The sequence below is a fragment of the Callorhinchus milii genome, unplaced genomic scaffold (assembly GCF_018977255.1).
Source record: "Callorhinchus milii isolate IMCB2004 unplaced genomic scaffold, IMCB_Cmil_1.0 Scaffold3, whole genome shotgun sequence".
NCBI lineage: Eukaryota > Metazoa > Chordata > Chondrichthyes > Chimaeriformes > Callorhinchidae > Callorhinchus > Callorhinchus milii.
The window spans coordinates 79023740-79047430 of NW_024704744.1; the positions used below are offsets into that span (position 1 = coordinate 79023740).

Genomic DNA, 23691 nt, shown 5'->3' on the forward strand with positions numbered 1-23691 from the left:
AGGCTATCCCATAAAGGGGACAAAGTAGAATGAACCTGCCAAATATGAAAGTGATGGCAAATTCCTCCTGGGTTTAATTGAATGTGCAGAATATGAATGGATCCTGTTAAGCTTGCTATGAAGAAGGAGTTCCAATCTGTTTCAACCATAAATCTGTGTCTGAAATGCAAATCAAATTTGTGATTGCGATTGAGTAATTAGAAACTGAAGTTTGTTTGGGAGCCCTACTCTTCGTGAGTGCTGATCTAATAGAACCTAATATTCTGGATACCGGCCACTCCAAAGAACGTAGAACTTATGAACCAATTCCACTATAATGGTTAGGTCCCCTAACTGGGAGCGTTTGGAACAGATAAATAAATATAGTGTATCCATTTTGAGAATACCAACTCTATGCTCTGTAGAGAGAATTCATTTTTCATCACGGATAGCTTTGACAATCGGGCTGATGGGGTGAATTAGGAGGGAGGGGTAAATTGATGCAGATCAGGAGTCTTGAAAACACGTCGTACATTAAAAAGAAAAGGAATCAATGAATTGCTAGAGGAGAGAGGAGAACCAAGACTTTTCTCATTTACACAAATGTGTTCTAGGTTCGTGAATTACCCCCATTCTTTGACAATTCCTACTTGCCTGATCAGCAAAAGTGACCTTTTGCCATAGGTGGAATGTTTTCTTCAGCAAAGCTTCTCAGTTGGTGATTTTGCATTATTTTTACTTGCAGTTGATAGATTTGAATATCAGCATCCCTGGGTCTTAAATCAGCTAACTGAAGTTTAATAAACTTTCTCTCATTGCAGAATGATCTCCCCAACTTTGCAAAACAACAACTTGCATTTATAATAGTGCCTTCAAGCACGTAGACAATGTTTTGAGCATATTTTATTTGAAAACCTTTGTTTTAATGTTATTTTTCTAATTTGTTCTAATTTTTCTAAATGTGGGTTATTTACAGAATTCGAATTATAGAATATTTCTTGTTTCTCGGTATTTTACATGTTTTCTATTTATTCTGAATGCAGAAATTCGAATGTACTGAATGCATGGGTTAAAATTGGGTAATACATTGAGCCAATCATGAATTGCACTGTTCTGTAGAACAGAACTCAAGTTCTGTAGAAATCAAAATGTTTCAAAAACAGGATACCCTCACAGTTATAATAGACGATTCAACAATTTACCATGATATAATTAAAATGCCAGAACATGATCAACAGACAATTTGTGTTGCTATGTTTGTTTCCAAAAGCGCCACTTATTTGTTTCTTCATACCTAACAATACAGGAATATTATGTTTTTTTTAAACTGAATCTGGCAATTCTTAATCTTTATACCTACCAACTATATCCACAAATCCATATCCATGTATTTCCTGCTGAATAGAGATAGTGTCCAATTCTCTGTTGAAGCTCATATAAGATAAGTGAAACGTTTCCAAGTTAATAATGCAGCAATGTCCTTTGGTACCATAATTCAACCTAATCGGAATTCATTGAAGTTGCATCTAGTTCAGCTTGATCATTCATGAACAAAGCCTTCCTTAATGAATTGTGTATGCACTTCCTTATCAGGTGGTGATCCTTTATTCTCTGGATTGTATTTAGATCATAGGTTATGCAGCCCTTTGTTTAGGTGTCAATTATGCAGACTCAAACTAAAACCTACCACCTCCATCCCTCAATTTATTTCTCATGAGCACCCCCTCCTCTCATACAGTGCTTCGAAGTGTGTTAATTACTGAAGTAGATGCACATTCAATGGATTACTGGCACAGAGAGCAAGCAAAATATTTGAGTTGAAATTAATCTGGCTTTATGGAAGGAAAGAAAATCAATTCTGTATGAGCTGATTTTTTTCATATTCAGTTCACCAGTAAGACTGGTATGAAAGATATTACAGATCTGGGTAGAATATATGATTGTTGCATACAAGTTTCAAGGCAGAAAGATAGTTAGTCATTTTGAGGGTTAGTATCCTCTTGAGATTGCATTGAGAAAGTATAACAATAGTGCAGGATTTATGGAAATTAATCTAATGCAAGTTGTCCAAAAACTCACTATCCAGTTGATTTATTTGAGTATTTGTTTAATGCAGGTGGTGTGAAAGTATTCCTTTCATTCAACTTAATCATTTTTGTTATGCATAGAATTATTTCAATGGCAACAACTCTACCTACTTTTGAACTGTATTAAAATTAAGATTGTACAGAATTGTGCAAACTTCCAATCTAAATTTGGAAGCCGTTTCCTTTTATAACCTATAGAAAGTCAGCTTCTGAATTAAGACTGAATTTAAAAATATTCCATAATTCTGTACAAAGATTAAATTTTAGAAAACAACAGAAAGCTGCTGATGGCCAACCAGCTAGGTTGTTTTTTTAGGAGGACTTGGAGGGTTCTCCCACTGGCTACTGTTAATCTAGAATGGGTAAGGTTATCCTGGCTGAATAAGCAGCGGGGAAAACCTGCCAAATCGTGCTCTCAACGGCAAGCTATGCAGTTCAAGCAGTTTAAGTTCCAGCAGTAATCCAATACATTCTTTGAAGTTCTTAAGCCTTGGCTTTCGACAATCTGCACTCTACTCTCTGGAATTAGGTAAGCCGGGTACATCCCTCTTGGGAGAGAGTGGTCATTCCATTCTAGACACACAAAAATTTCCATGCGTTGCTAATACACCTATAAGGATCTTAGGCTGGTTTGGATACTCTTAAGCACGTGTCACACACCTGGCTTACTTAAAAAAAGACAGAATGGTCTTACAGGTTAAGCAGAGGTGGATTTTCAGGACTCAGAGGTGGCAAAGATGGGCATCATTATGGAGATGTTTCCTTAATTTAAAAACAAGATGTGTAGTTTTCTAATGTTTAAAAGCCTTGTATTAAAAAAACATTTCAAGTGTAAAACACATGGATTTTACCAGTGCAAATTACCATCATGAATAAAACTCACAAGATAAATTTAAACCTGGTTTGCCCCAAACATTTATTACATTTGCATTCTGTAATTTTTCTACAATTTTTCTATAATACTATATCAACAATTTGTCTTTTTTGTGCTGACTGTAAAGTTTCAGAAGCCATATCCACTTTTAAATTGACATCAGTTTCACAGTATTATTGATGCATGTGTGGTCTTATATTCCCAGCATCTGTGTTTTGGTGATGAGCTATTTACAGATTTTTCCAATTTTCTGATTTAACTTTCAAAAGTTTCTCTAATTACTTTCTGTGATGAATGAGAGTGGTAGGGCATAAAGCACTGATGAAAGAGAAAACAAGCTGATCATAATGTGCTTCCTGCACCGGGTCGTGCTGTGATCTGATTTTCTTAATGTACAATGTTTACAAAAAGTGCTATTGTAGCTACTGGTGAGATACATTAACCACATCTGAATTCAATCCTTACCGTGAAAAGTAAATACTATCGTGTTGTTATGCTTCATCAGCATATCACTAATTTCAGATAATTCTATCCAGATGTATTCTATAAATATCAAAAAGCTACACATTTCTGATCAAGTTTGACCTTGATTTTAAATTTTTTTTAGTTGGTTAAACTCCAGCAGTACCCCCAGTGCACACTCTGGGGTTCCCAAGCCTTAGCTTGTCAGGCTGTGCAGAATGCTCTCTGAAATTAGGTAAGCACATCTAAAAGAGTTAAACTGAGGTGGTGAGAATACCAAAACTCACTGCCAGAGGCCTTTGATTGAAGTAGAAAGCATCAATTCATTTAAAAGGAAACTTGACACATATGTATGTGGGGGTGTAGGGGGAAGACTCTGGGGGAGGGATTAGGATGGGCAGAGGCTCATGTGGAGCATAAACAAAGGACCAGTGGGAATGGTTGGCCTGTTTCAGTGCTTTAGATTTATTATAAGTTTGTTACCTGCTTTTAAAACATGTTCCATTATAAGCATGTGTTCGCTTACAATCAAGATTTCCTGTGGTTACCGGAAGTGCAGTGCATTTACCACTGGGTCCACTATAGTGAAGTTACCTTGTTGTCTGTTATTTTATATGCCTTTACTCAGATTCTTGTCTTATATTTTTCTGTGGAAAAATCGAAAGAATGCTTCATGAAACAAAATAAGTGTAAATTTGGTTAAAAAAAATCTGTCTCTATCTCAAGAGTCTTTAATTTTCTGCCTCTTTCTATAGCTTTTTCTATCTCTTTCTATAGCTTTTCTACCACTATCTCTACCCAGTACAAATGGAAGTATTACAAACCTACTTCCTCATACCTTTAAAAGGTCCAGGTGAATTACTTGTTTTTTGAACACCACAGTTAGATTACATAGGAACAGGAGTAGGCCATTCATCCCGTCAAGCCTGTTCTGCCATTTAATTAGATCATGGTTAATCTATATCTTCACTAGAATTTCAAATCCAATTTCCCGCTTTCTCCCCATATCCCTTATGACCCTGATCTACCAAAAATCTTGTCAATCTCTTTCTTGAAGGTGTGGATGGATCCAGCATCCACGACCTTTTGGGGGGGAGAGTTCCAGATTTCTACCACCCTTTGAGTAAAAAAATGCTTCATAATTTCACTCTTAAATGGTCTGGTTCTAATTTTAAGACTGTGCTCCCTTGTTTTGCATTCCCCCAACATAGGAAATAGCTTTTCTGCCTCTACCCTATCAAATCCCACTATCAAATCACTACTCAGTCTTCTAAACTCGAGGGAATTCAATCCTTTCCTCGTAACTTAACCCTTTTTGGCCTGGTAACATTCTGCTGAACCTGCGCTGCACCCCCTCCACGGCCAATATATCTTTCCTGTGGTGTGGTGCCCAAAACTGAACGTTGTACTCCAGGTGGGGTCCGACTAACGCTCTATACGGATTACCCGTTAACCTCCTCAAGCTCTAAGGAATATTATCCAAAGTTTACCCAGCTTCTTATCATAACTAAGCCCCATCCTATGTATTAATGACAAATTGTCACCTGATCCCTCCAAGACTAATATATCCTTCCTGAGATTGGGTACCCAAAAGAGAAAAATGTATTCCAAACAAGTTCTGGCCAAAGCTGTAAATAACTGGAGCAGCACAACCTTGCTTTTATATTTCAGAGCTCTTATTATGAAGCCCAGCACATTAGTCTTATTAATTACTTTCTTCACCTGCAAATTAGATTTTAACGATTTATGGAATAGAACCCCTGAATCCTTTTGCTCATCTAAATCTCCAATTGCTTCCCTATTTAACCCATATTCCCATTCTCTATTATTATGTGCTACAACACACTTTGCAAAGTTAAGCTCCATTTGCCATAGTTCTACCCACTCACTTAATCTGTTTTTGTCTCTTTGCAATATTCTGTTGTCTTAACACTGTGCAACACCTTCATCAGCAACCTTAGAAATATTCTCCTCTATTCCTATTTATAGATAAGGTAAAGAGAAATGCATTTGATAGAGTATCTTATGGTCTCAAAGCGCTTTACCACATAAGATTTAATAATGTGTAGTGACTGATTTATTTTGCATGTGAATGGAGCAGCTAATTCTGCCCCCACTCTCTAGAACTCCTTCCCAGTTCATTTTTGTCCTTGGAGCCTTCTGGGACAGTCCTTTCCATATTTTTACAATGCTCCGAAATAGGGGCATAGAATACATTCCACATTTTCACAACCCTCTGTTCAAATATTTATTTAACTGCATCAGGAAGGCGACAGCAGAATGTCAAGAATATTATGCATTTGGAAGTTTTTTTTTGAATAGTGATGGCAAAATGTTAGAGGCTGACAATGACACTTCTCTGAAGTTTGTCATAACTGCTTGAATATTGAATTTGCTTTCTTGCCCTAAAGGAATAAACAAATTTGTCACATCCTATGATAATTTGCTAAAAAATTATTTTTACTCTTAGTTTCACTCAGTATTTTTCAATTTATTTATTTTGACACAAATGGTATTAAAATTAGTGAATTGCAAATTTTAATTTCAAAGCTGCAAGACATTAAAGAATGCTAGGTGCGTATGACTGCAGCATTAAAAATTCATATGCTAAGGTTGGCCTGGTGGCTAAGTGATAATATTGTAGTTTTGCATTTCGGTATCTGTAGGATTATTAATTTAATAATCTTAATTGGCTCTTAGTGGATGAAGAAGGTTGTATATCTGTAAATCAATTTTTAATGCAGTGGAGCTATTTGTCCTTGACCAGAAGTACAGCTTCAATTGACCAGTCTTCAAAACAGCATTATTGTTTGACTTGTAGATGAATGTGCCATGATTCACCTGCCTCCAATATTGCACCTTTTTCGTTGTGACTGCAGAAGGAACGGTCATCTTAAAAAAAAGAAGCTGAAATCAGAGATCTTGAAAGGACCTTTTTATTTTGAGATATGGATTTATTCACGTATTCATTAACTATTTGTTTTATTGTTTTAAATCTGCCAAGATGCCGTACGTGCAAAAAAGCAAAATTTTGCAAATTTCCTTTGCTAACCACTGTGAAGTAAAAGGGATAAATTAGTTTGATTAGGAGAAGTACTGGAGCTCAATGTTTCAACCTTGCTATGGTGCTTTTCCCTGTGTGAACCATTGCTTATAAAACGTGGTCTTTTAATAAATTCAGTAAAGGTTTATTTTGCTTCTGGGCAGATATTAGAGTTGGAAAAGTTCCAGTGAATTCAACGTTATTGTACCAGCCATCATATTTTTCAGTTTTATCTTGATGACTTAATGGATTTGCACCAAATTTATCTGAGTCTAGTACACTGAATTACTGAATTCTGCACAACTTGTTTTGTGTTGCCCAATAAACTGAGAAATCTGATACGTCAACCAAATTCAGCATTCAACCTTGTGTGGTGCATTGTAAAGATCAGTAATTTCTGAGAAATTCGATAAGTCTGGCTGCTAAATTTGTTGAGTATCACTATGAAAATCAGAATGCATAGCATCAAGTAACTTTGTGGAACCCTTGTGCAAACTTTTAAAGACGTTTTTCACATTTCTTTATTGTCACCTCAATACTTCATGCAAAACTCAATAAATTAAGGAGCAAGATTTGTAATGGAAATTCATTCTTCCCACGACAAAGTCCCTTGTGAAGTGAGCAAAGAATCAAATTTTGTTTCCAGGGAACAGTAAGATTTAACTGACAACATCTATTAGGGTGTGTGTGTTCCAAGCAATTTGTTGTTTTTTTTCCTAATTAGTTTACCATCCTTCACACAAAGCAAAGCAGGAGTCCCATCTCGGGGACGACGACGGGACATAGCATTTCTTTTCTTTTTCACCTATTTATCAGTTTTTCATAGTTAGGTACTTCAATTTGCAATGTAACTTGTGTCCTCGTTACCAGCCATCAAATAAGTCAACGTTATTTATTTCATAGGGTCCCCAAAAGTTCCTGGGCTGTTTAGTTAACCTACTTTTTGCATCTTTTTTATTTGAGAACAAATTAATGATCCTTTGAAACCTACCCGGATGCTGTGGTGATTTGGTAAAACGTTCAGATTTTTTTAAAATCTTAATGGATTACTGAGAGCAGCAATGAAGGCTTACATAGGTGAACTATAGCCGTATATGAGAAGATTAATTACCTGCTGCCAAGAACCTGAAAAGCTTCTGGAGACATTATTTCTCCCCTTTTTAGATCCTGGTTATAGGTTATCATTTCCCCAGCTCTAAGTGAGGTGAGGCTGGAGTTAAAGGGTCTATCTTTACTTTCCCTCCTTCAGTTCCATCACAGCAGCCCTGCCACCTGCCTTATCTTCAAGCCATTATCCGTTAAATTATATTTTATTAGCTCTTTTTTTTTGGTCATCAGCTCCTTCCACTGGTAGACTGTTTGGAATTTGTATGTGGCTGAATGAGGTCTTAATGATCACATTTCAATATGATGCCTTCTGAAGACATTTCTTTGGCATCCAGTTAGTGCTCGAGGCTTATAGCCAGTTGCATCTTATGTTGGATCTTTGCTTTCATGTACTTATAACTTTTATTCTCAACATGACTAATCTTGTTTATTTTGAAGTTTAAATAAACAAGAAAATCACAGGTGTATTGCAACTGACACTGAGCTTCATAAGCTGTTCCAAAATTCCCAAAGTTGGCTGAATGTTTATAATGGTCATGCAGACTGCCTGGTAAAGAATTGCATTAATGATATTTGCCACTAGTTTCTAAGATACAACTTTCATAAAGTTTCTTCAGTCCTTTGCACATTAAACTCCATTTTTAACAATTTGTAGGGTGGTAATTGGTTTCTTCTTACAAGTAAGAAAATGTGTTGCATTGATCTGCTGAAAATGTCTCGACTGTAAAGTTGTTTTCTTATTTTAGCTCCTCTCTCATGATTATGTAAAACTTAATTGCCCTAAGTTTTTAAACCTTTGCTATGAATACCGAGTACAGCCACACACCAAAATAAACTGAACACCTTAAATCTCAATTCCAAATTATTCTGGTTTCAATTTATTTTCTATACCAGAAGCACTAAATAATATAAAACTCTTTGGAAGTTTATGTGGCTGAGCGAGGTATTAATGAGCACACCTCAGCATGATGTCTTCTGCAGACAATTGTTTGGCATCTAGTTAGTGTTTAAGGCTTGTACGCAGTGGCATCTTGTTTCATGCTAATGATTCAAACGTTAGAGTGGTGGAGATTGCACAAAAAGACAGATAATTAGTCTATTTTTGCATTTTAAAAGCAATAACTGAAGGAGGTAGAGTGAAGAGCCAGGCCTCGCAGCTACATCATGCTCGGCACACTTTGAGCTGTCATTTGCATAGAATAGTGGGTTTAAGTCACTTGAGCTTTGATATTATTGTTTGTAATGTTACATGAACGTTACCTCCCCCTCATTGCTATCATTAAACAACAGTTATTGTTTTCTGTATAAATACAATGAAAACATTGGTAAACTGAGGAAGAGAAATAACTTTTTGTAGTTGCCAGACATTGATCAGAAAGGATTGTAATACCTTTTGGTCTGTTTTATAAAGTTCAAGATGAAATCAGTGCAGTAAGCAATTATACTGCAGTATAATAGTAGTATAAAAGTACTGCAGTAATTAGTTTTGATTTAAAAAAATAAAATACTTAATGTCTGTGTAGGAGTTTAAACTTGTACTTCATTATCCGATCTTGATCAAATTATAGAATCCTGTCTTTTCAGACTTTAGTTTGTGAATTTTGTGTTCAAGGTCAGAGATGTTAATACAAACTACAAAGTGAATTTGTTTTGGATTCTTGACATCCATGACTAGCATGCAGTTCTCCTGGGTTGTTTAGCAACATTTGACGCCAAGTAAAGCTTCTCCTGAAGTGTCAGCCTGGCTCAGTGTTAGTACTCTCACCTCTGAGTCACAAGGTTATCAGTTCAAGTCCCAGGTCAGGACTTGAAATCTCATAGTCTAAGATGACACTTCAATGCTGTGAGATGCCATCCTTCAGATGGAATGTTAAACCAGGGTCCCATCTACCTGTTCAGGTAAATGTTAAAGATCCCATGGCACTGTTGAAAAGAGAAGGGTGTTTCTCCTGGTGTCCTGGCCAACAATCCCCAAATAAAAAAAATGTTCATTCACTATTTGTTTGTCGGACACAGCTGGGTGCAAACTCACTGCTGGGATTTGTCCACAAAATACACAGTAAAACCACTTTACAGTATATTTTGCAAAATGCTTTGAGATGTCTCGACTACATGATAAGACTCTATCAAATGGAAATATTATTAGATTACCTCAACCTCAGAAGATATCCCATAATGTACAGGCATGCAATTCTCATCTCTCTTCCCAACCATGATTGAGAACAGTTTTATGCCAGGAGCCAATGCCCAGTACCAACTGGGTTGAAACTGCCAAAACCCTAATGTCTGAAGCTTTATTCTGTACTTTCACTTTATTGTAGACATTACCAGATGAAGGTGGAAGTTTACACCTGAATGCCATGGCAATTTTTTTCCCCTTTGGCTGTGAATTATATTAAAATAGTACTGAAAAATAATTTTCTTCGCATTTGATTTTTTTAAAAAACAATGGATTCATTACAGCTAATAAATGTTCAGTTTCTCTAACTTGATTTTCATTTTTACTGTTTTAGGAAGAAACCTTAGCACTTCGAAAGGAAGGAATTGGTGTGGTTTTGGACTCTGAATTACCTCATTTAATTGGCATTGATGATGACTTGCTTAGTACAGGGATTATTTTATACCATCTCAAGGTAAGGATATTTTTGTAACCCCACAGCTCCTATTTAGGGTGATCTCTCTGTGAACGTTTTGAGGCATTTAAAACGCAAAACATTTACTGTGGTGAGCAAAGCAATGAAAAACTACTCCTCTCATCCAGTTTGATTTTTTTTTCCCCTTTTACTTTTTAATCTTATTTTCATCCACTCCCTCACAAATCTGGAGTTAAATTGCATGTTTACTTTCTGAATTTTTCAACAAGGTTTGCATGAAATGTGCTAGGTGGCAGCTTTTTGAATGTTATCTGTACCTCCTATTGCCTGAATTTTAATCTCAAGTGAATCTCGAATTTAAACCTGAAGCAACTATATGTATAGTTAATCGGTAGTCCGTTGTAAATAGCATTTGTGTTTCTTGTCTTTAAGAAAATGAAATAGTATTTTGCAAAAGCTGTTTGCTGAACTGAGTTGAGTAGTTTGTAATGTTTTACTGAATCTTACAAATGTGTGTTTTACTTAATAGGAGGGAAAAACATATGTGGGTCGAGATGACGCAACAACTGAGCAAGACATTGGTTAGTTAATTTATCCTATTTGGTCAGGACATTTCAGTGCTTTCGTATCTTTTGTTTTGATCTTTTTTTCTCTTAGGCACTAAAGATCCTCTGATCATTCAGTGCAATATGCATACATTACCCACTAGATAAAGCGCCCCGTGATTATAATAACAGTCTGTTTATAGAGCTGGACTGCAGACTCCGTTTACTGCGGGTGCGGGAAGCCAGCAAGAACACTTCCATTACATCAGCCAGTCTAAAGACTTTCAGGTCATTGGATTGCTGTCAGGTGGGCAGGGCAGGAAGTCACATAGATGACAACCTGATTATCTGGAGTTTCGTTTTAGATTCTCAAGCTTTTTTAAAAAAAAATTAAACATTTTTTAAAAAAAATTGAAAGACTTTTGGGTCATCACATTGCCAATACGTAAATGGCGATCTGAAAATCTGGCATTTATAACATGGGAACCAGGAAGTTGAACACATGGGCAATAAATATGGAAGTGCTGATCTGCTTGGGTTTTTTTTAATCCCATCTACTGCCTTATAATGGGGCTCCATTGTAGTTGGATGATCACACCACTGAGGTTTGATAAAGTTACCAACCATCAGAAATAGAACATATTCATGTGTCCATGTAAAGGAGCTATTCAGTATTTCTTTGTTTCTGCATTTATGTCTGATAAGAGCTCACCGTTACGTAGATAAATCTCTTTTGTCATTTGCCTGTGAACAAAATTCAGATTATAGTATTCAAAAGTAGAAAGAATCTGGAGTAAGGCCAAGAACAAGAAGAGGCAGAAATAAGTGAGATTTATTTTTTTTCACGTTTCATATTTACTGTTTGTCTTTCAGTTCTACATGGTCTTGACCTAGAAAGTGATCACTGCATCTTTGAAAACTTAAACAATACAGTGATGCTAATTCCATTGAATGATGCACAGTGTTCTGTAAATGGAATTCAAATTAAGGAGGCCAGCCACCTAAACCAAGGTACCTCTTCGTATGTAAATATATAAAATTGAATGAGTTGTAATGATAACTAAAGATTCCAGGTTTTAAAGTAACTTTTATGAATACAAAAGCTACCATTTACTTAACAAGTTCTTGTGTGTTAATACAAAGCCAGGAAGCCAAATCAAAGCATTCCACTCCATAATTAGAAGCATGTTTCATTTAGAATATCAAATAATCTTAATTTATTCCTTTCCAAGTGTTTACTTTCTTTTATCTTACAATTACCTCCCCTAATCACTTTGTTCCTGAATGCAGGATTGTATATTGGAGTAGAGTAAGATCCGTGACCCAATCATCCTCGCCCGGCTTCACAGGCTCTCCCATCCCCCGGAGGATCAAGTTCAAGATCCTTTTCTATGCCAAAACTTTAAAGCCCTCCAGGGTCTTGTTTCTCCCTATCTCTGGGACCTATCGATCTTTCACTGCTCGCTCCGCTCAGCGGGAACTCCTGATACATGTCCCCCGCTCTGCCCGGTCCACCATCAGCTGTTGGGCCTTCATCCTTTTTTGCTCCTACCTTCTAGAATTCTATTCCGTAGCTCTTCCATCTCGCTCACTCCCCTATCCTACTTCAAAGCCCGCCTCAAGGCCTTCCTCTTCGACCATGCCTTTGATTATCTTCCCAACCAGCTTGCCCTGCCCCCTCTTGATTCCAACCCGCAGCTCGGGTGCAAACCCTTCACTGTCCAGCACCTTGGGATGTCCTCCCAACATTATAAAAGCAATTTGTTGTTGTAGAATGTCAAAGGCTACCTCTCCCGTGTGGTCTTTCTTATTTGGTCAGCCGAGGATCTTAAACATCACCAATCTAAAGAGGATTTAAACCAAACTTTTAAAAGTTCCCCATATGCATGTAAATTTCAATTTGTGTTCCAAAACTTTCTGGGCCCAAGGGCCTCCCCATTACATTAAGCACCCTGACTGAGCATCCCCACACGTTAATCCATAGAAATTGAGGACCTTACTTTAATTTGCAAAGAGCATTTTAAAAGAATTAAAGAAAATAAATGTAAGATTTAACAATGTTAATGTAGATAACACACAAACTCTGTTGATCTGCATTGGTAAGGCTTACCTCACCTGCCATTGGCATCACGTGACCCGATCGGTCAGATTTCAGCCAGTAACGTTTGGCTATTGAAGCTGCGGAGGGATGCAACAGGCCCACATGGAGCAAGTACAGTGATTGTAAGAAGACCTTCCTTTTTGACCATGTTTACAGTCACCTTCTCCCGGCTCGGTGTCTGGCTCCACCACTGTTAAGCGCTCTGAGATACTATCCCACACAAAGGACGTTATATAAATACAAGTTGTTGCTGTGAAGGTGGAGGCATGATTGGTCCTCAGGGAACAAGGATTGTGATTGGTCCACAAGGATCAAGCGCTTGAGCCGATGGTGACGGTTTGTTCCAATTGCCACCTTATCCCATTAAATCACAGCAGACCCCTGTTTGGGAACCAATGAAATAGGGTACTCCCTCTCCTTGGAGGGATATGCATTTGCCTCTTAATCACTGAATTTTTTTTAATAATTCCACTTTCCAGCTCTTTCCCAGTATCCCTTAATTAAAGTATTATTGAACTTTCCATATACTTCTGTGGTAATGGGATGGAGTATCATAAAAGGTTAGTTAACCACTCTGCTTATCTGAAGCCTGGCTCACCAATGCTTTCCTTTGGGAATACAGGGAAACCCAGTTATATTGTGGTCAGTATCTCAATGACCACGTTATAAACTAAGTGCAAAAAAAGGGTCAACTCAATCATCAGGGCACTGCTGAATACTTCCACAAAACTTGTCGCTGACTTCAACTCCTTCACAAAATAACTTTAACTGGGCTTTCTGTGCATGGGCCTGGTGATCTGAGAACCCAGAAGTTAGACATCATTTAGCATTGGAAGCTGGCCAGTCGGCTTTGGATTCCAGGTTTATTGCACGTCTGGTTAGCATGGGTACACCGGAGGACACCAGCATTATAATCGAAGTATTATATGGGGATGGGGGAATGGGCCATTATAAAAAAGTTGTCTGTACCTTGAATCTTATGAAATACTATAATATCAAAATGTAAAATAACAGTACGTCTGTACTGAACTGATCAAATATGGGAAAGATTCAAGTTAAAAGGAGAAGAGGAAAACTGACTTTTATAAAGAGATTGTGGTGATCCTATTTCATGTGTAGTGTTTCACAGATTATCTTATTTGGTAAAACTATTAACCTTTTGGTATTGGACTCTTTTTATACCATTAAAGCATTCCACAGTTAAATAAGTGCAAACGGACAGTTTTATGTAAGCATTGCCTCTTAAGTATACATTATGGGTAACCTTGATAAGGTTGAATCTGATTAAAATTAAAAAGTTCCATGTGCAGAAAAATTATTTCCCCTCATTGGAATAAAAAGAAAAAAATTATTTTCCTTCATTGTGGAGTCCTGTAGGGTATTGGTTACAGCACTCAACTCGCAAACGAGACAACCGGGGTTTGATTTCTGATCATGGCGAAACCTTAGGCAAGTTTCCTTACTCCACATGCCTCTGTTCACCTAGAAATAAAATAGGAACCCAGTTGTCAGTTGATTGGCGGATTGCTTTTCCAGGGAGTAATAATCCCTTCAAAAAAAAGCGGGACACCTCTGTGTGCAATTGGCTGCTGCGTTTCTCCTATAAAATATACAGTTAAGTAAGTTTACAGTAGATTCTGTGAAGTGTTGAGACGTCTTGAAGACGTGACAAGGCACAAAATAAATCAAGGATTATTATTATTAAATCCTGCAAGATAAAGGTAAGATAAATACAATGTGAGATCAATATTTGAAATTCACATCAGTCTGTTGCCTTATGGTCCCATATAAGCTTTAATTTTTATTAGTTAACTTTGGCAATGTATTCATTCATGAATTCATTCTGAAATATAGGGAAATCATGCATTGCCTGCCTCCGACCATACCTTACATCAAATGCAACCGAAACCCTCGTGCGTGCGTTCGTCATCTCCTGCTTGAATTACCCCAACGCATTCCTCCATTATTCATTCATTCAGCTCCATTATTCACAAGATCCAGCTCATTCAAAACTCTGCCGCACCCATATTGACCCGGACCAAACTCCGTACCCACATCTCACCAGTTTTGGCCAGGTTCCACTGCTTCCCCATCACCGAACGGATCGACTTCAAGATCCTCGCTCCTGTGTTCAAATCCTTTCATTCTCTGGCACCTCCCTACCTCTCCGATCTTCTCACTCCCCAATCCACCACCTGGGGTCTCCGCTCAACTGGCACCGACCTCCTGCTCGTCGCTTGCACCCTCTGTGCCACCATCGGAGGTCATGCTTTCAGCCACTACGCCTCAAAACTCTGGTACACTCTCCCTCAATCCCTCCGCCTTGCCCCCTCTCTCCCCTCTTTCAAGTCCCACCTGAAAACTTTCCTGTACGACCATGCTTACGGCCACCTACCACCTCCCCCCGGCTCAGAGTCAGGCTCCGTCATTGTTAAATGCTCTGAGACGCTACCCTGCGTGGAGGCCTCTATATAAGTCCAAGTTGTAAAATAGTGAATGTAGCATCCATTAACTGACACAAAATGCCTTTTAGTATTCTAGTGAAACATTTCTTATGGTATTAAATTATTTTGTGATAGGTCTTGGAATCTTCTCTAGATATGTTGATAAGTTTTTCTTCATTATATATAAATGGGAATGTATACGTTTTGCCTACAAAACCCACAGTCAATCCACTTAACAATATATTCTGCGAAGAGCTTTGAGACGTCTCAATGACGTGATAAGACGCTGTATCAAATGCAAGGATTATTATTCTTATTAAATTGGTAAAGCTAAGTTTTGCTGCAGTTAAGGTTTTTTTGTTTTCATCACATAAAAATGATTTAACTTTATTTTGTTCTTTTTATCTGAGGAAATTATAGCTAAATAGTGCTGCTTTAGGTAATGTGTGTGTGTGCGTACGGAGGTAGGTATCTGAGGAGAAAATATTAAACTAAATCTAAAGAAAAAATTGTGTCCTACTTGTCATCCTTTTATAAAATATTGCTGGGTACAGATGCAATTAAAACATTCCCCACGATAGTCTATCAGTGGTTATTGTCACTGGTTAGTAATGATGATGAACTGCAAGGAATGCAAAGGTGATAACAAAAAGGAACATTTGTCAGAGAGCAAAATATTTCTGTCTGATGAGTTTACCCTATTTCCTGATCTAAATTCATGTTGGTATTTGATCGATTGCCAGTCTGATAGTTTCATACAGAGCCCTTTGAGTTTGTCATTGAACCCTCTCAAGTTTTCCACTAAATAATTCACTCTTCTGATTTAAGCATCTAAGCGAATGAGCTTCAAGCTCTTATAGTACATCCAGCATACTTCTGAGATTGTCTCAGAATTTAAATCCACAATAAATAATGGTGGTGTTTTATTCTCCTCTCTATCCTATTTTAAGGTTAAAACAGATTCCATTGTGCAAATAAGTTTTGAGTTGTGCTTTGTATTTATAAGGCTGACGATGTACATACAGTAGTTCTAAGCAACTATTCTTTTCTCCCAGCATAAAGTTTTAGAAAGTACTTTGTTGTTGACTATAGAAATGACATGGCAGAATCATGGTATAGTGATCCATAGGATCATAGCCACGTTGTGAGAAATTACTTTAAACACAACCACGTAGTTTAACTCCCAACCCATTGTGAAATTGTTTGGGATGCAGTATGGGAATTATAAAACTCAGGGTGATGGGTGCATTTTAAATATTGGATTAAGGCATAATTGTTCGGGTGTGCTTTCAGCACTGTGTGCAGACGCTTTGGAACTCTCTTCCCCCAATCCCTCTGCCTTTCCCCCTCCCTTCCCATATTTAGATCACAACTGAAGACCTTCCTCTTCAACCACGTTTACTTGGTTTTCAAGGTCTTGAAATTGATGGGTTTTGATCAGGTTTAAGACATTAAAACATGCTCCCAGTTACTTATGTCAATTGATCTTACCCTTAAATATATAAGGGAGTTAAACATTATCAAATTTCCTTGTTACAGAGCTGTTTCTGTTGTATTACACAAACAAAGCTTTCCTCTCCTCATAAACTGTTAATTAGTTCGAATTAATTGGCCGTTCACTTCATGACCGCTAGTGGGACCTTGCTACAGCAATCAGCTACCATGTTTGACTACAGTAACAGTTGCATCGCTTGACAGTAATTTTAACTCAGAAGTGCTTTGAGACCTTTTAATGTGATGAGGCACTATAAAAATTATTTTAGCAATGTGCTGGATACAAAGCTGAACTTTCTGACACCCATAAGCAATATGTAGAACCCTGTTTTGAATGAAGGCGGAATCTGGTTGCATTTCTAAAACATTTCATAGAAGTTAAACATTCATAATAGTTTTTTTTAAATGTTCAGAAAACGTTAGAATTCATGCAGTCAAAATGTTAAGAACATACACATATTCACATTTTAACATTTTTAGTGGCTTCCAAATAGATTAATATATTGTATTCACTTACACACATGTCCTTTAGTTTCAGCAAAGAAAGTCATTTAAAATAAGATAGAATTGACCCAAGCTCTTATCACTGTGACCAACCTTCGCATTATATCTGAATTACATTCAGGTCTGCTGGATACATCGGTAATCTTTAATTCTTGCCGTGAATAGCCCTTAACTAGTGTAAACATATGGGCACAGATTAAACATACTCTGGTTACATGGAAAGAATTCTTCATGCCAGCAACTAAAAGATTTGTCTTGTTTAGTTTCACTGTTGTATTGATTGGGTTGAAGGTTAATCTGGTGAGGTTAAATCCTTTTTTTTCTCAAGAACATTTCAGTTCTTTCATGCTATGAGCATTGTGTAATCCACACAATTGATAATATAGTACATTTATATACCTCTAGGCTGGACTGCTTTCTAAAGCATTACATTTAGCACAATCAATGGCCTCTCAGGCTTTGACTGCCTGTGGCAACTGCTGTCAATAAATGGAGAGGTTCATGTATTTTTACAAGAGAGCTGTGTTATGGAAATGATGTCTTAACTCTTCTAAATCCTGGGAAGAAAAGTTGCTGTAGCAGTATTTTGAAATCTATATATTTTTAAAAGTTTGGAAGTACTTTTGTGTGTGTTTACGCCCTACCCTACTCCCTGCAGCCCTACCAAATTAACTGCTGCTTTCACTCAGCAAACACTGCCCTGCTTCAGGTCCCTCATCTGATCCACCCAGCCATTCTGCCCCCATTCTCTGGAACTCCATCCCGCCACTTAACCCACTAAAACGTGCCTTAAGTACTAATTTCTTTGACCTCATTTTCAGTCATCTTTTCTTCTCTTTTCCCAACCCACCAGCTTGGATGCTTTGCCAGCTCAGTGAAGGTTTTGAGATATTCTCCTGACATGAAAGGCGCTATATAAATGTAAATTATTCTTGTTCATTATATTAGCAAAAGAGAGCTTTCAAACTTGAACAAATAACATCCAACATATTATTGTGAAACTTAAAAGATTTAAGGCTATTTCCTGATCAATTAGCTACTTGGTTGCAGCCACAGATTTAGTACATATTGTCTTATATAAGGAAGACTTGTTGCGTAAAGAACATGCAAGAGTTGGTCTAGTTCCATTGCCACAGGCCGCTGAAACCCTCATACATCCAGATTCGACTATGTCAACGCCCTGCTTGTTGGCCTTACCAACTCTTCCCTCCACAAGCTGCAGATCATCCAGAACTCTGCAGCTCATGTCCTCTCCCGCACTAGGCTCCATGACCCCATCATACCCACCCTTGCGCAGCTCCACTGGCTCCCCATCCCTCAGAGGATTGAGTTTAAAATCCTTGTTCTCACCTTCAAGGCCCTCCATGGCCTTGCCCCCACCTAACTCTGTGACCTGCTAACCCCTTATCAACTTGTCCCCTCCCTCCAATCAACAGGTTCTGGCCTGCTCCATGTCCCCCACCTGACCCCACCCACCATCAGCGGTTAGGCATTCAGCCTCTTTGCCCCCGACCTCTGGAACTCCATCCCATGTTCCCTTCGCTTCGGTGCTCCCACCCTTGCCTCCTTCAAGGCACACCTCAAGACCCTCCTCTTCGACCATGCCTTTGGCCACACTCCTACCCTCTCTGCCCTCCATTGTTATTACAAATGTAATATTGTAATAATGTAGTATTGTTGTGCAGAATATTTGATTTTAGCAGTCGTGCTTTAGTCAGTCTCGAAGACGTGATAAGGCACTATATCAAATGCAAGGATTATTATTTATTATTATTGAATATTGCTGAAAATTGCTTTTTTCTATAAGCTTTATAAAAGTTTTAATATAATCCAATGTTATTTTGAAGGGCAAAACTGCTTAAAATCTGCTTGCACAGTGCATATCAAGTTTCACAGTGCACATCAAGTTTGTTCCTATCCAACCACACCTTTTTGGAGCTGTAGGAAAATACCATTTCTGTATACAAAAAAAACATTTGGTCACTCAATCCACAACATGTTTGTGGGAAACTGCTGTGCACAATTGGTTGCCGCTTTTCACCCACAACATATAGTCAATCCACATTACAATATATTCTGTGAAGTGCTTTGAGACGTCTCAACAACGTGATAACACACTATTATCAAATGCAAAGATTATTATATAATACAAAAAGACTAACAATTTGCTTGCCAGTTCTATGTGTTTACAACCATCAATAGTAAATTTGTGAGAATGCTTTATTGTGTTTCAAAGTATAAAGTGAGTATTTGATCAGAATACTGCATTTCATTTGGCTACTTTTGGAATTTTTTTTCAGCAACTCCTTGCATAATATTTTGATTCCCTGTTTTCTAAAGGTGCTGTCATTCTGCTGGGAAGAACAAACATGTTCAGGTTTAACCATCCTAAAGAGGCTGCTAAACTCAGGGAAAAAAGGAAGGTAAGTTATTTTGTCCAAATCTGAGCTGCATTTCACATAAACCACTCAAAAATACAGACCCAAAACGTCAGAGGTAGGGCAAATCCACTCGACAGCGGTGCTCTCTGCTTCTCTTCTGAGAAGAGATTTGCAATTACATGGCATTGCTGTGGAGTTCAGATTGGCATTGCAATCGAACACATTGTTGTGAGTAGCTTGGCACATCCTTTGCTCGCCGTGTAATTATTTGAAAGTGTTTGAGAGAGTAATAGTGAAAGGTTTTCACTGGAAAGTGAATTGATAGTGGAGGGTGGGTTCGATGGGAGGGAAGCATAAATTCATTATTTCCTGCAACATGAAAGAGAAGGGTGGCAGAAATGTTTAATAATTTCCATGGAGTCCTGTAGCTTACTTGCCTCTCAAGCGAGAGGAGCTGGGTTTGATTCCTGGGCAGGGCGAAATGTTGGGCAAATTTCCTTACTCCACATGCCTCTTTTGCCTAGCAGTAAGTAGGAACCTGCTTGTTAGTCGATTGGCAGATCGTTTTTCCAGGGATAATAATCCTATCAAAAAATAAATAAGAATTTGGTCACTCAATCCACGACTGCGTGTGGGATACTTCTGCCCACAAAATATACAGTAAATTCACTTTACAGTACATTCTGTGAAGTGATTTGAGATGTCCAGAAGACATGATAAGGCACTATATCAAATGCAAGGATCATTATTATTAATTTCAATGTGGAATAGGTTACCATAAGTGACTATTGAAGTAAAGTCAATTGTGACGTGAGAAGGTAATACAATTTACATACTACCTTTCACATCACATCGGTAGGGCGTCTCAAAAGGTTTGACACTGCCTGCTGCACACCTGAGATCAGTTGGGAGCCAAAGGGGTGGGGAGGGGATAGATGACTTAATACATTTTGAGAGGCGCCCTGAACAAGGGAGGGAGCAAGTCAAGAGGGATTGTTGGAAGAGTTTCAGAGAGCTGGGACAGAAATGGCTGATTGGTGGATAGGGCTTGGGATATGAAGCAGGCCTGTGTCTGTTGAGCGGTGGGATCAGTATGGTTGAAGAAGGTCGCAGGTGGGATGAGACCAGTGGATTTGAAGGTGAGAACGAGGATCTTGAACTCGATCTGCTGGGAATGGGGAATTTGTTAGACTCATTTCAAATGGCATAGTAAGTATCAGCCTGGCTCAATTGGTAGCTCTCTCACTTCTGAGCAGAAAGGTTGTGGGTTCAAACATTGGGACATTGAATTCACAAAGTTCCGGTTGACACTCTAATGCAATGCTGGTTGTACTGTGTAAGGGGTGCTATATAAAGGCAAGTTGTTGCTGCATTGTTGAAAGTCCCATCCTTCTGATGAGATTAAATTGAGCCTGATCAGGTGGGTGTAAAATATCCTATGGCAGTACCTCAACAACAACAACTACTTACATTTACATGGCGCCCTCCAGGATAGCGTCTCAGAGAGCTCTAAACGAAGGGGAGCTTCTCCCAACAATTCCCCAAATAAAATTGGTCATTTACTTCATAGTTGTTTGGGGGACATTGCTTTGTGCAAATTAGCGTTCACGTTCACCTACAAGTATGCAGTCATTATATTTCACAGTAAATCCAGTGAAGCACTTTGAGACGTCCTCCCGACCTGAAAAAATTAGCAACACTTTGTTTTGATTTGTAAGCATATTAAAATCATGTGATTGTTTTACAATTAAAAATAGTACAGTTCAGGACGTAGCAAGTGAAACGACCCAAAATTTCAATGTTTAGCAGAGAAACAAAAGCTCGAACCCTCATTCTGCTGAGTTCTTGATCCCAGCAGTGCATGAGGAGAAAGCAGATGGTAGCATCCATGGGACATGGAATGGAAGAAGGAGGGAGAAGAGAAATTAAAAGAGAAATCTCACCAGGTCACTGTCACATGCCTCTTGGCATCTGTCTGGTGGCAGCCTAGGAATAGGTTGTATGTTATCCTTCTTCTCTTCCCTCCTCCGCCCTCCCCACCCTTAGACACATGGAAAGATTCTCTCTTAATTGGGAGAGGTATAGGCTGGACTCTCTCACTTTGAATAATGCACCCTGAAAATAATACAGATGTGTTTTAATATTGTGAATTCTTTTGAACCAAAACTTGAATTGTGATCAATAAAATAATTATACATCCAAGTGTGTAATTTAAAATTAGACTTATTATTAGTTTTTGAATTATTTGTGACTTTTTTATAAATTATTCATTATTCATTTTTACAGAGTGGGCTGCTGTCTACCTTTAGTTTATCTATGACTGACCTTTCTAAATCCTGTGAAAATCTTTCAGCAATTATGCTTTACAACCCAGGGTAAGTGAAAGAAGCAACTGTAAATGATCATTAATACAAGTACAGTTTGCTTAATCTACTTTATTATAGTGTTCCAGTTAGCAGTAATGTCTTGTTGACGAAAGGTTTTCAACTAATTTTCTGTGGTCAATTTCATTTTGTGACTATTTATCTGATCAAACAATCAACCCAAAATACTAATTGTTTGTTTGGAAGAGTCGCCAATGGTGTCTTTCAGAAGCACTATGGAAATACCAACACACCAGGGGAGGGTCATCAGGACTTACCACTGTTGACCAAGGAGGCTCAGAATTTGTTGTTGTATGTGTAAGGGTTTAGTCTTGAGTACAATGCGAATTATTTTTGAAAGAAACGGTCCGTGTAACATTTAAGTTGCTATGAATTCTAAACTGCAGGTGGACAGAACACTCAATACAGGGACCACACACTGAATTCTGTGAATGAATACATGCACATGAATACTCAATGCATGCACATGAATACTGTTGCAGCTGGTTTCCCTTCCATTCTGGGGGACTGGTACATGCAACTCCCTTCAGTGAGTACCTACCCCAATTTCTTATTAAAATCATTCAAAAAGAAAGATCCAGTATGAGCTTCTCTTTTGCTTTCTTTTTTTACATTTTCTCTATTATATGATTTACAAATTCTGCATTAGAAGTTTAGAAGTTTGTGTAGCACTCTGATAGTCATACCAACTGAGATATGTTCGTTGATTATACTACTGTACATAGCTGTATGATGAGCACTCCAGTTTCTAGGTTATTTAGTGAATAACATTGCATTTCATATTGTTCATTTTCACTCACTAAAGTCCTGCTTCACACTTGACATGTGCATTGCCATATCAGAAGATTGTTGCTGCACAGATTGAAACTTTCCTGCTAGTCATGTTGGTATCAAAGCAGATCACAATTGTATCTGCTTTCTTTGAGATTAATTCAGAAACTTCCTAATTGCGCATATTACCAGGGTGTTTTTTGGCCATACCAAATACCCTTTACCTTTAGCTTGAGCTATAGACAACTGTTACTGCTATTACCTCCTCATTGTGCCTGATTTCCTCCTGCGACCCCACTGCCCAAGCTGCTGCCTCCAGTCAGCAAACACTGCTTCATGTCACCCTCCCAATCCATCCCACCTTCGGTCTTGACCCGTCAGCATATGCGCACCTACTGGCTGCATTGAAGTACGTAAGCGCAGTGTTCTGTTGAAACAAGCACAGGAAACAAAGTCTTGACCAGTTACCGCATTCGCACTTACCAGCTGTAGTGATGAAGTCTCTCATGCGCAGTACAGTCCTGTGTACTCCTTTGAAACATACGCGTAAAATAAGGTCTTAACCCGTCATCATGGCATAAGACAATACAGATACAACTAAACGCAAGTTAGTGACAAGGACCTTATACTAATTTATTGTATTTGTTATGTGTTAGGCATGAAAAATCCGACTTGTACATAATTTTGCATAAGTCATGTATGAATTGACTTATGCAAGTTTGCCTGTAACCATACTTTGCATAAGTCTTATTAAATGTTATGGTCCTGACTGATATGATGCAAGTTTTATTGTAGTAAAATAACTTAAACTTATCTTACCAGGAGATGGCACTTGTGTGCTTCACCTTAACTGCAATGAATTGCAGCTTAACTGCTTTTGTGGTACTCAATTTACAGCTGCCCCGAAGGGAGAATTATATA

General features: G+C 38.1%; 1 protein-coding gene across 4 annotated transcripts in view; it reads left to right on the plus strand.

Moving 5' to 3' along the window:
* Positions 1 to 23691, plus strand: part of kif16ba (kinesin family member 16Ba) — a 129261-nt gene that overhangs the window by 29492 nt on the left and 76078 nt on the right. For 3 of the 4 annotated variants that reach the window (XM_007892286.2, XM_007892287.2, XM_042333186.1), the window contains exons 13-17: positions 10066 to 10185; positions 10676 to 10727; positions 11565 to 11702; positions 19575 to 19657; positions 21902 to 21990. In XM_007892286.2, the coding sequence (XP_007890477.1) occupies positions 10066 to 10185; positions 10676 to 10727; positions 11565 to 11702; positions 19575 to 19657; positions 21902 to 21990 (482 nt within the window). Of the gene's footprint in view, positions 1 to 10065; positions 10186 to 10675; positions 10728 to 11564; positions 11703 to 19574; positions 19658 to 21901; positions 21991 to 22340; positions 22529 to 23691 lie in introns of those variants that run through there. The other variant, XM_042333187.1, reaches the window with a different exon arrangement.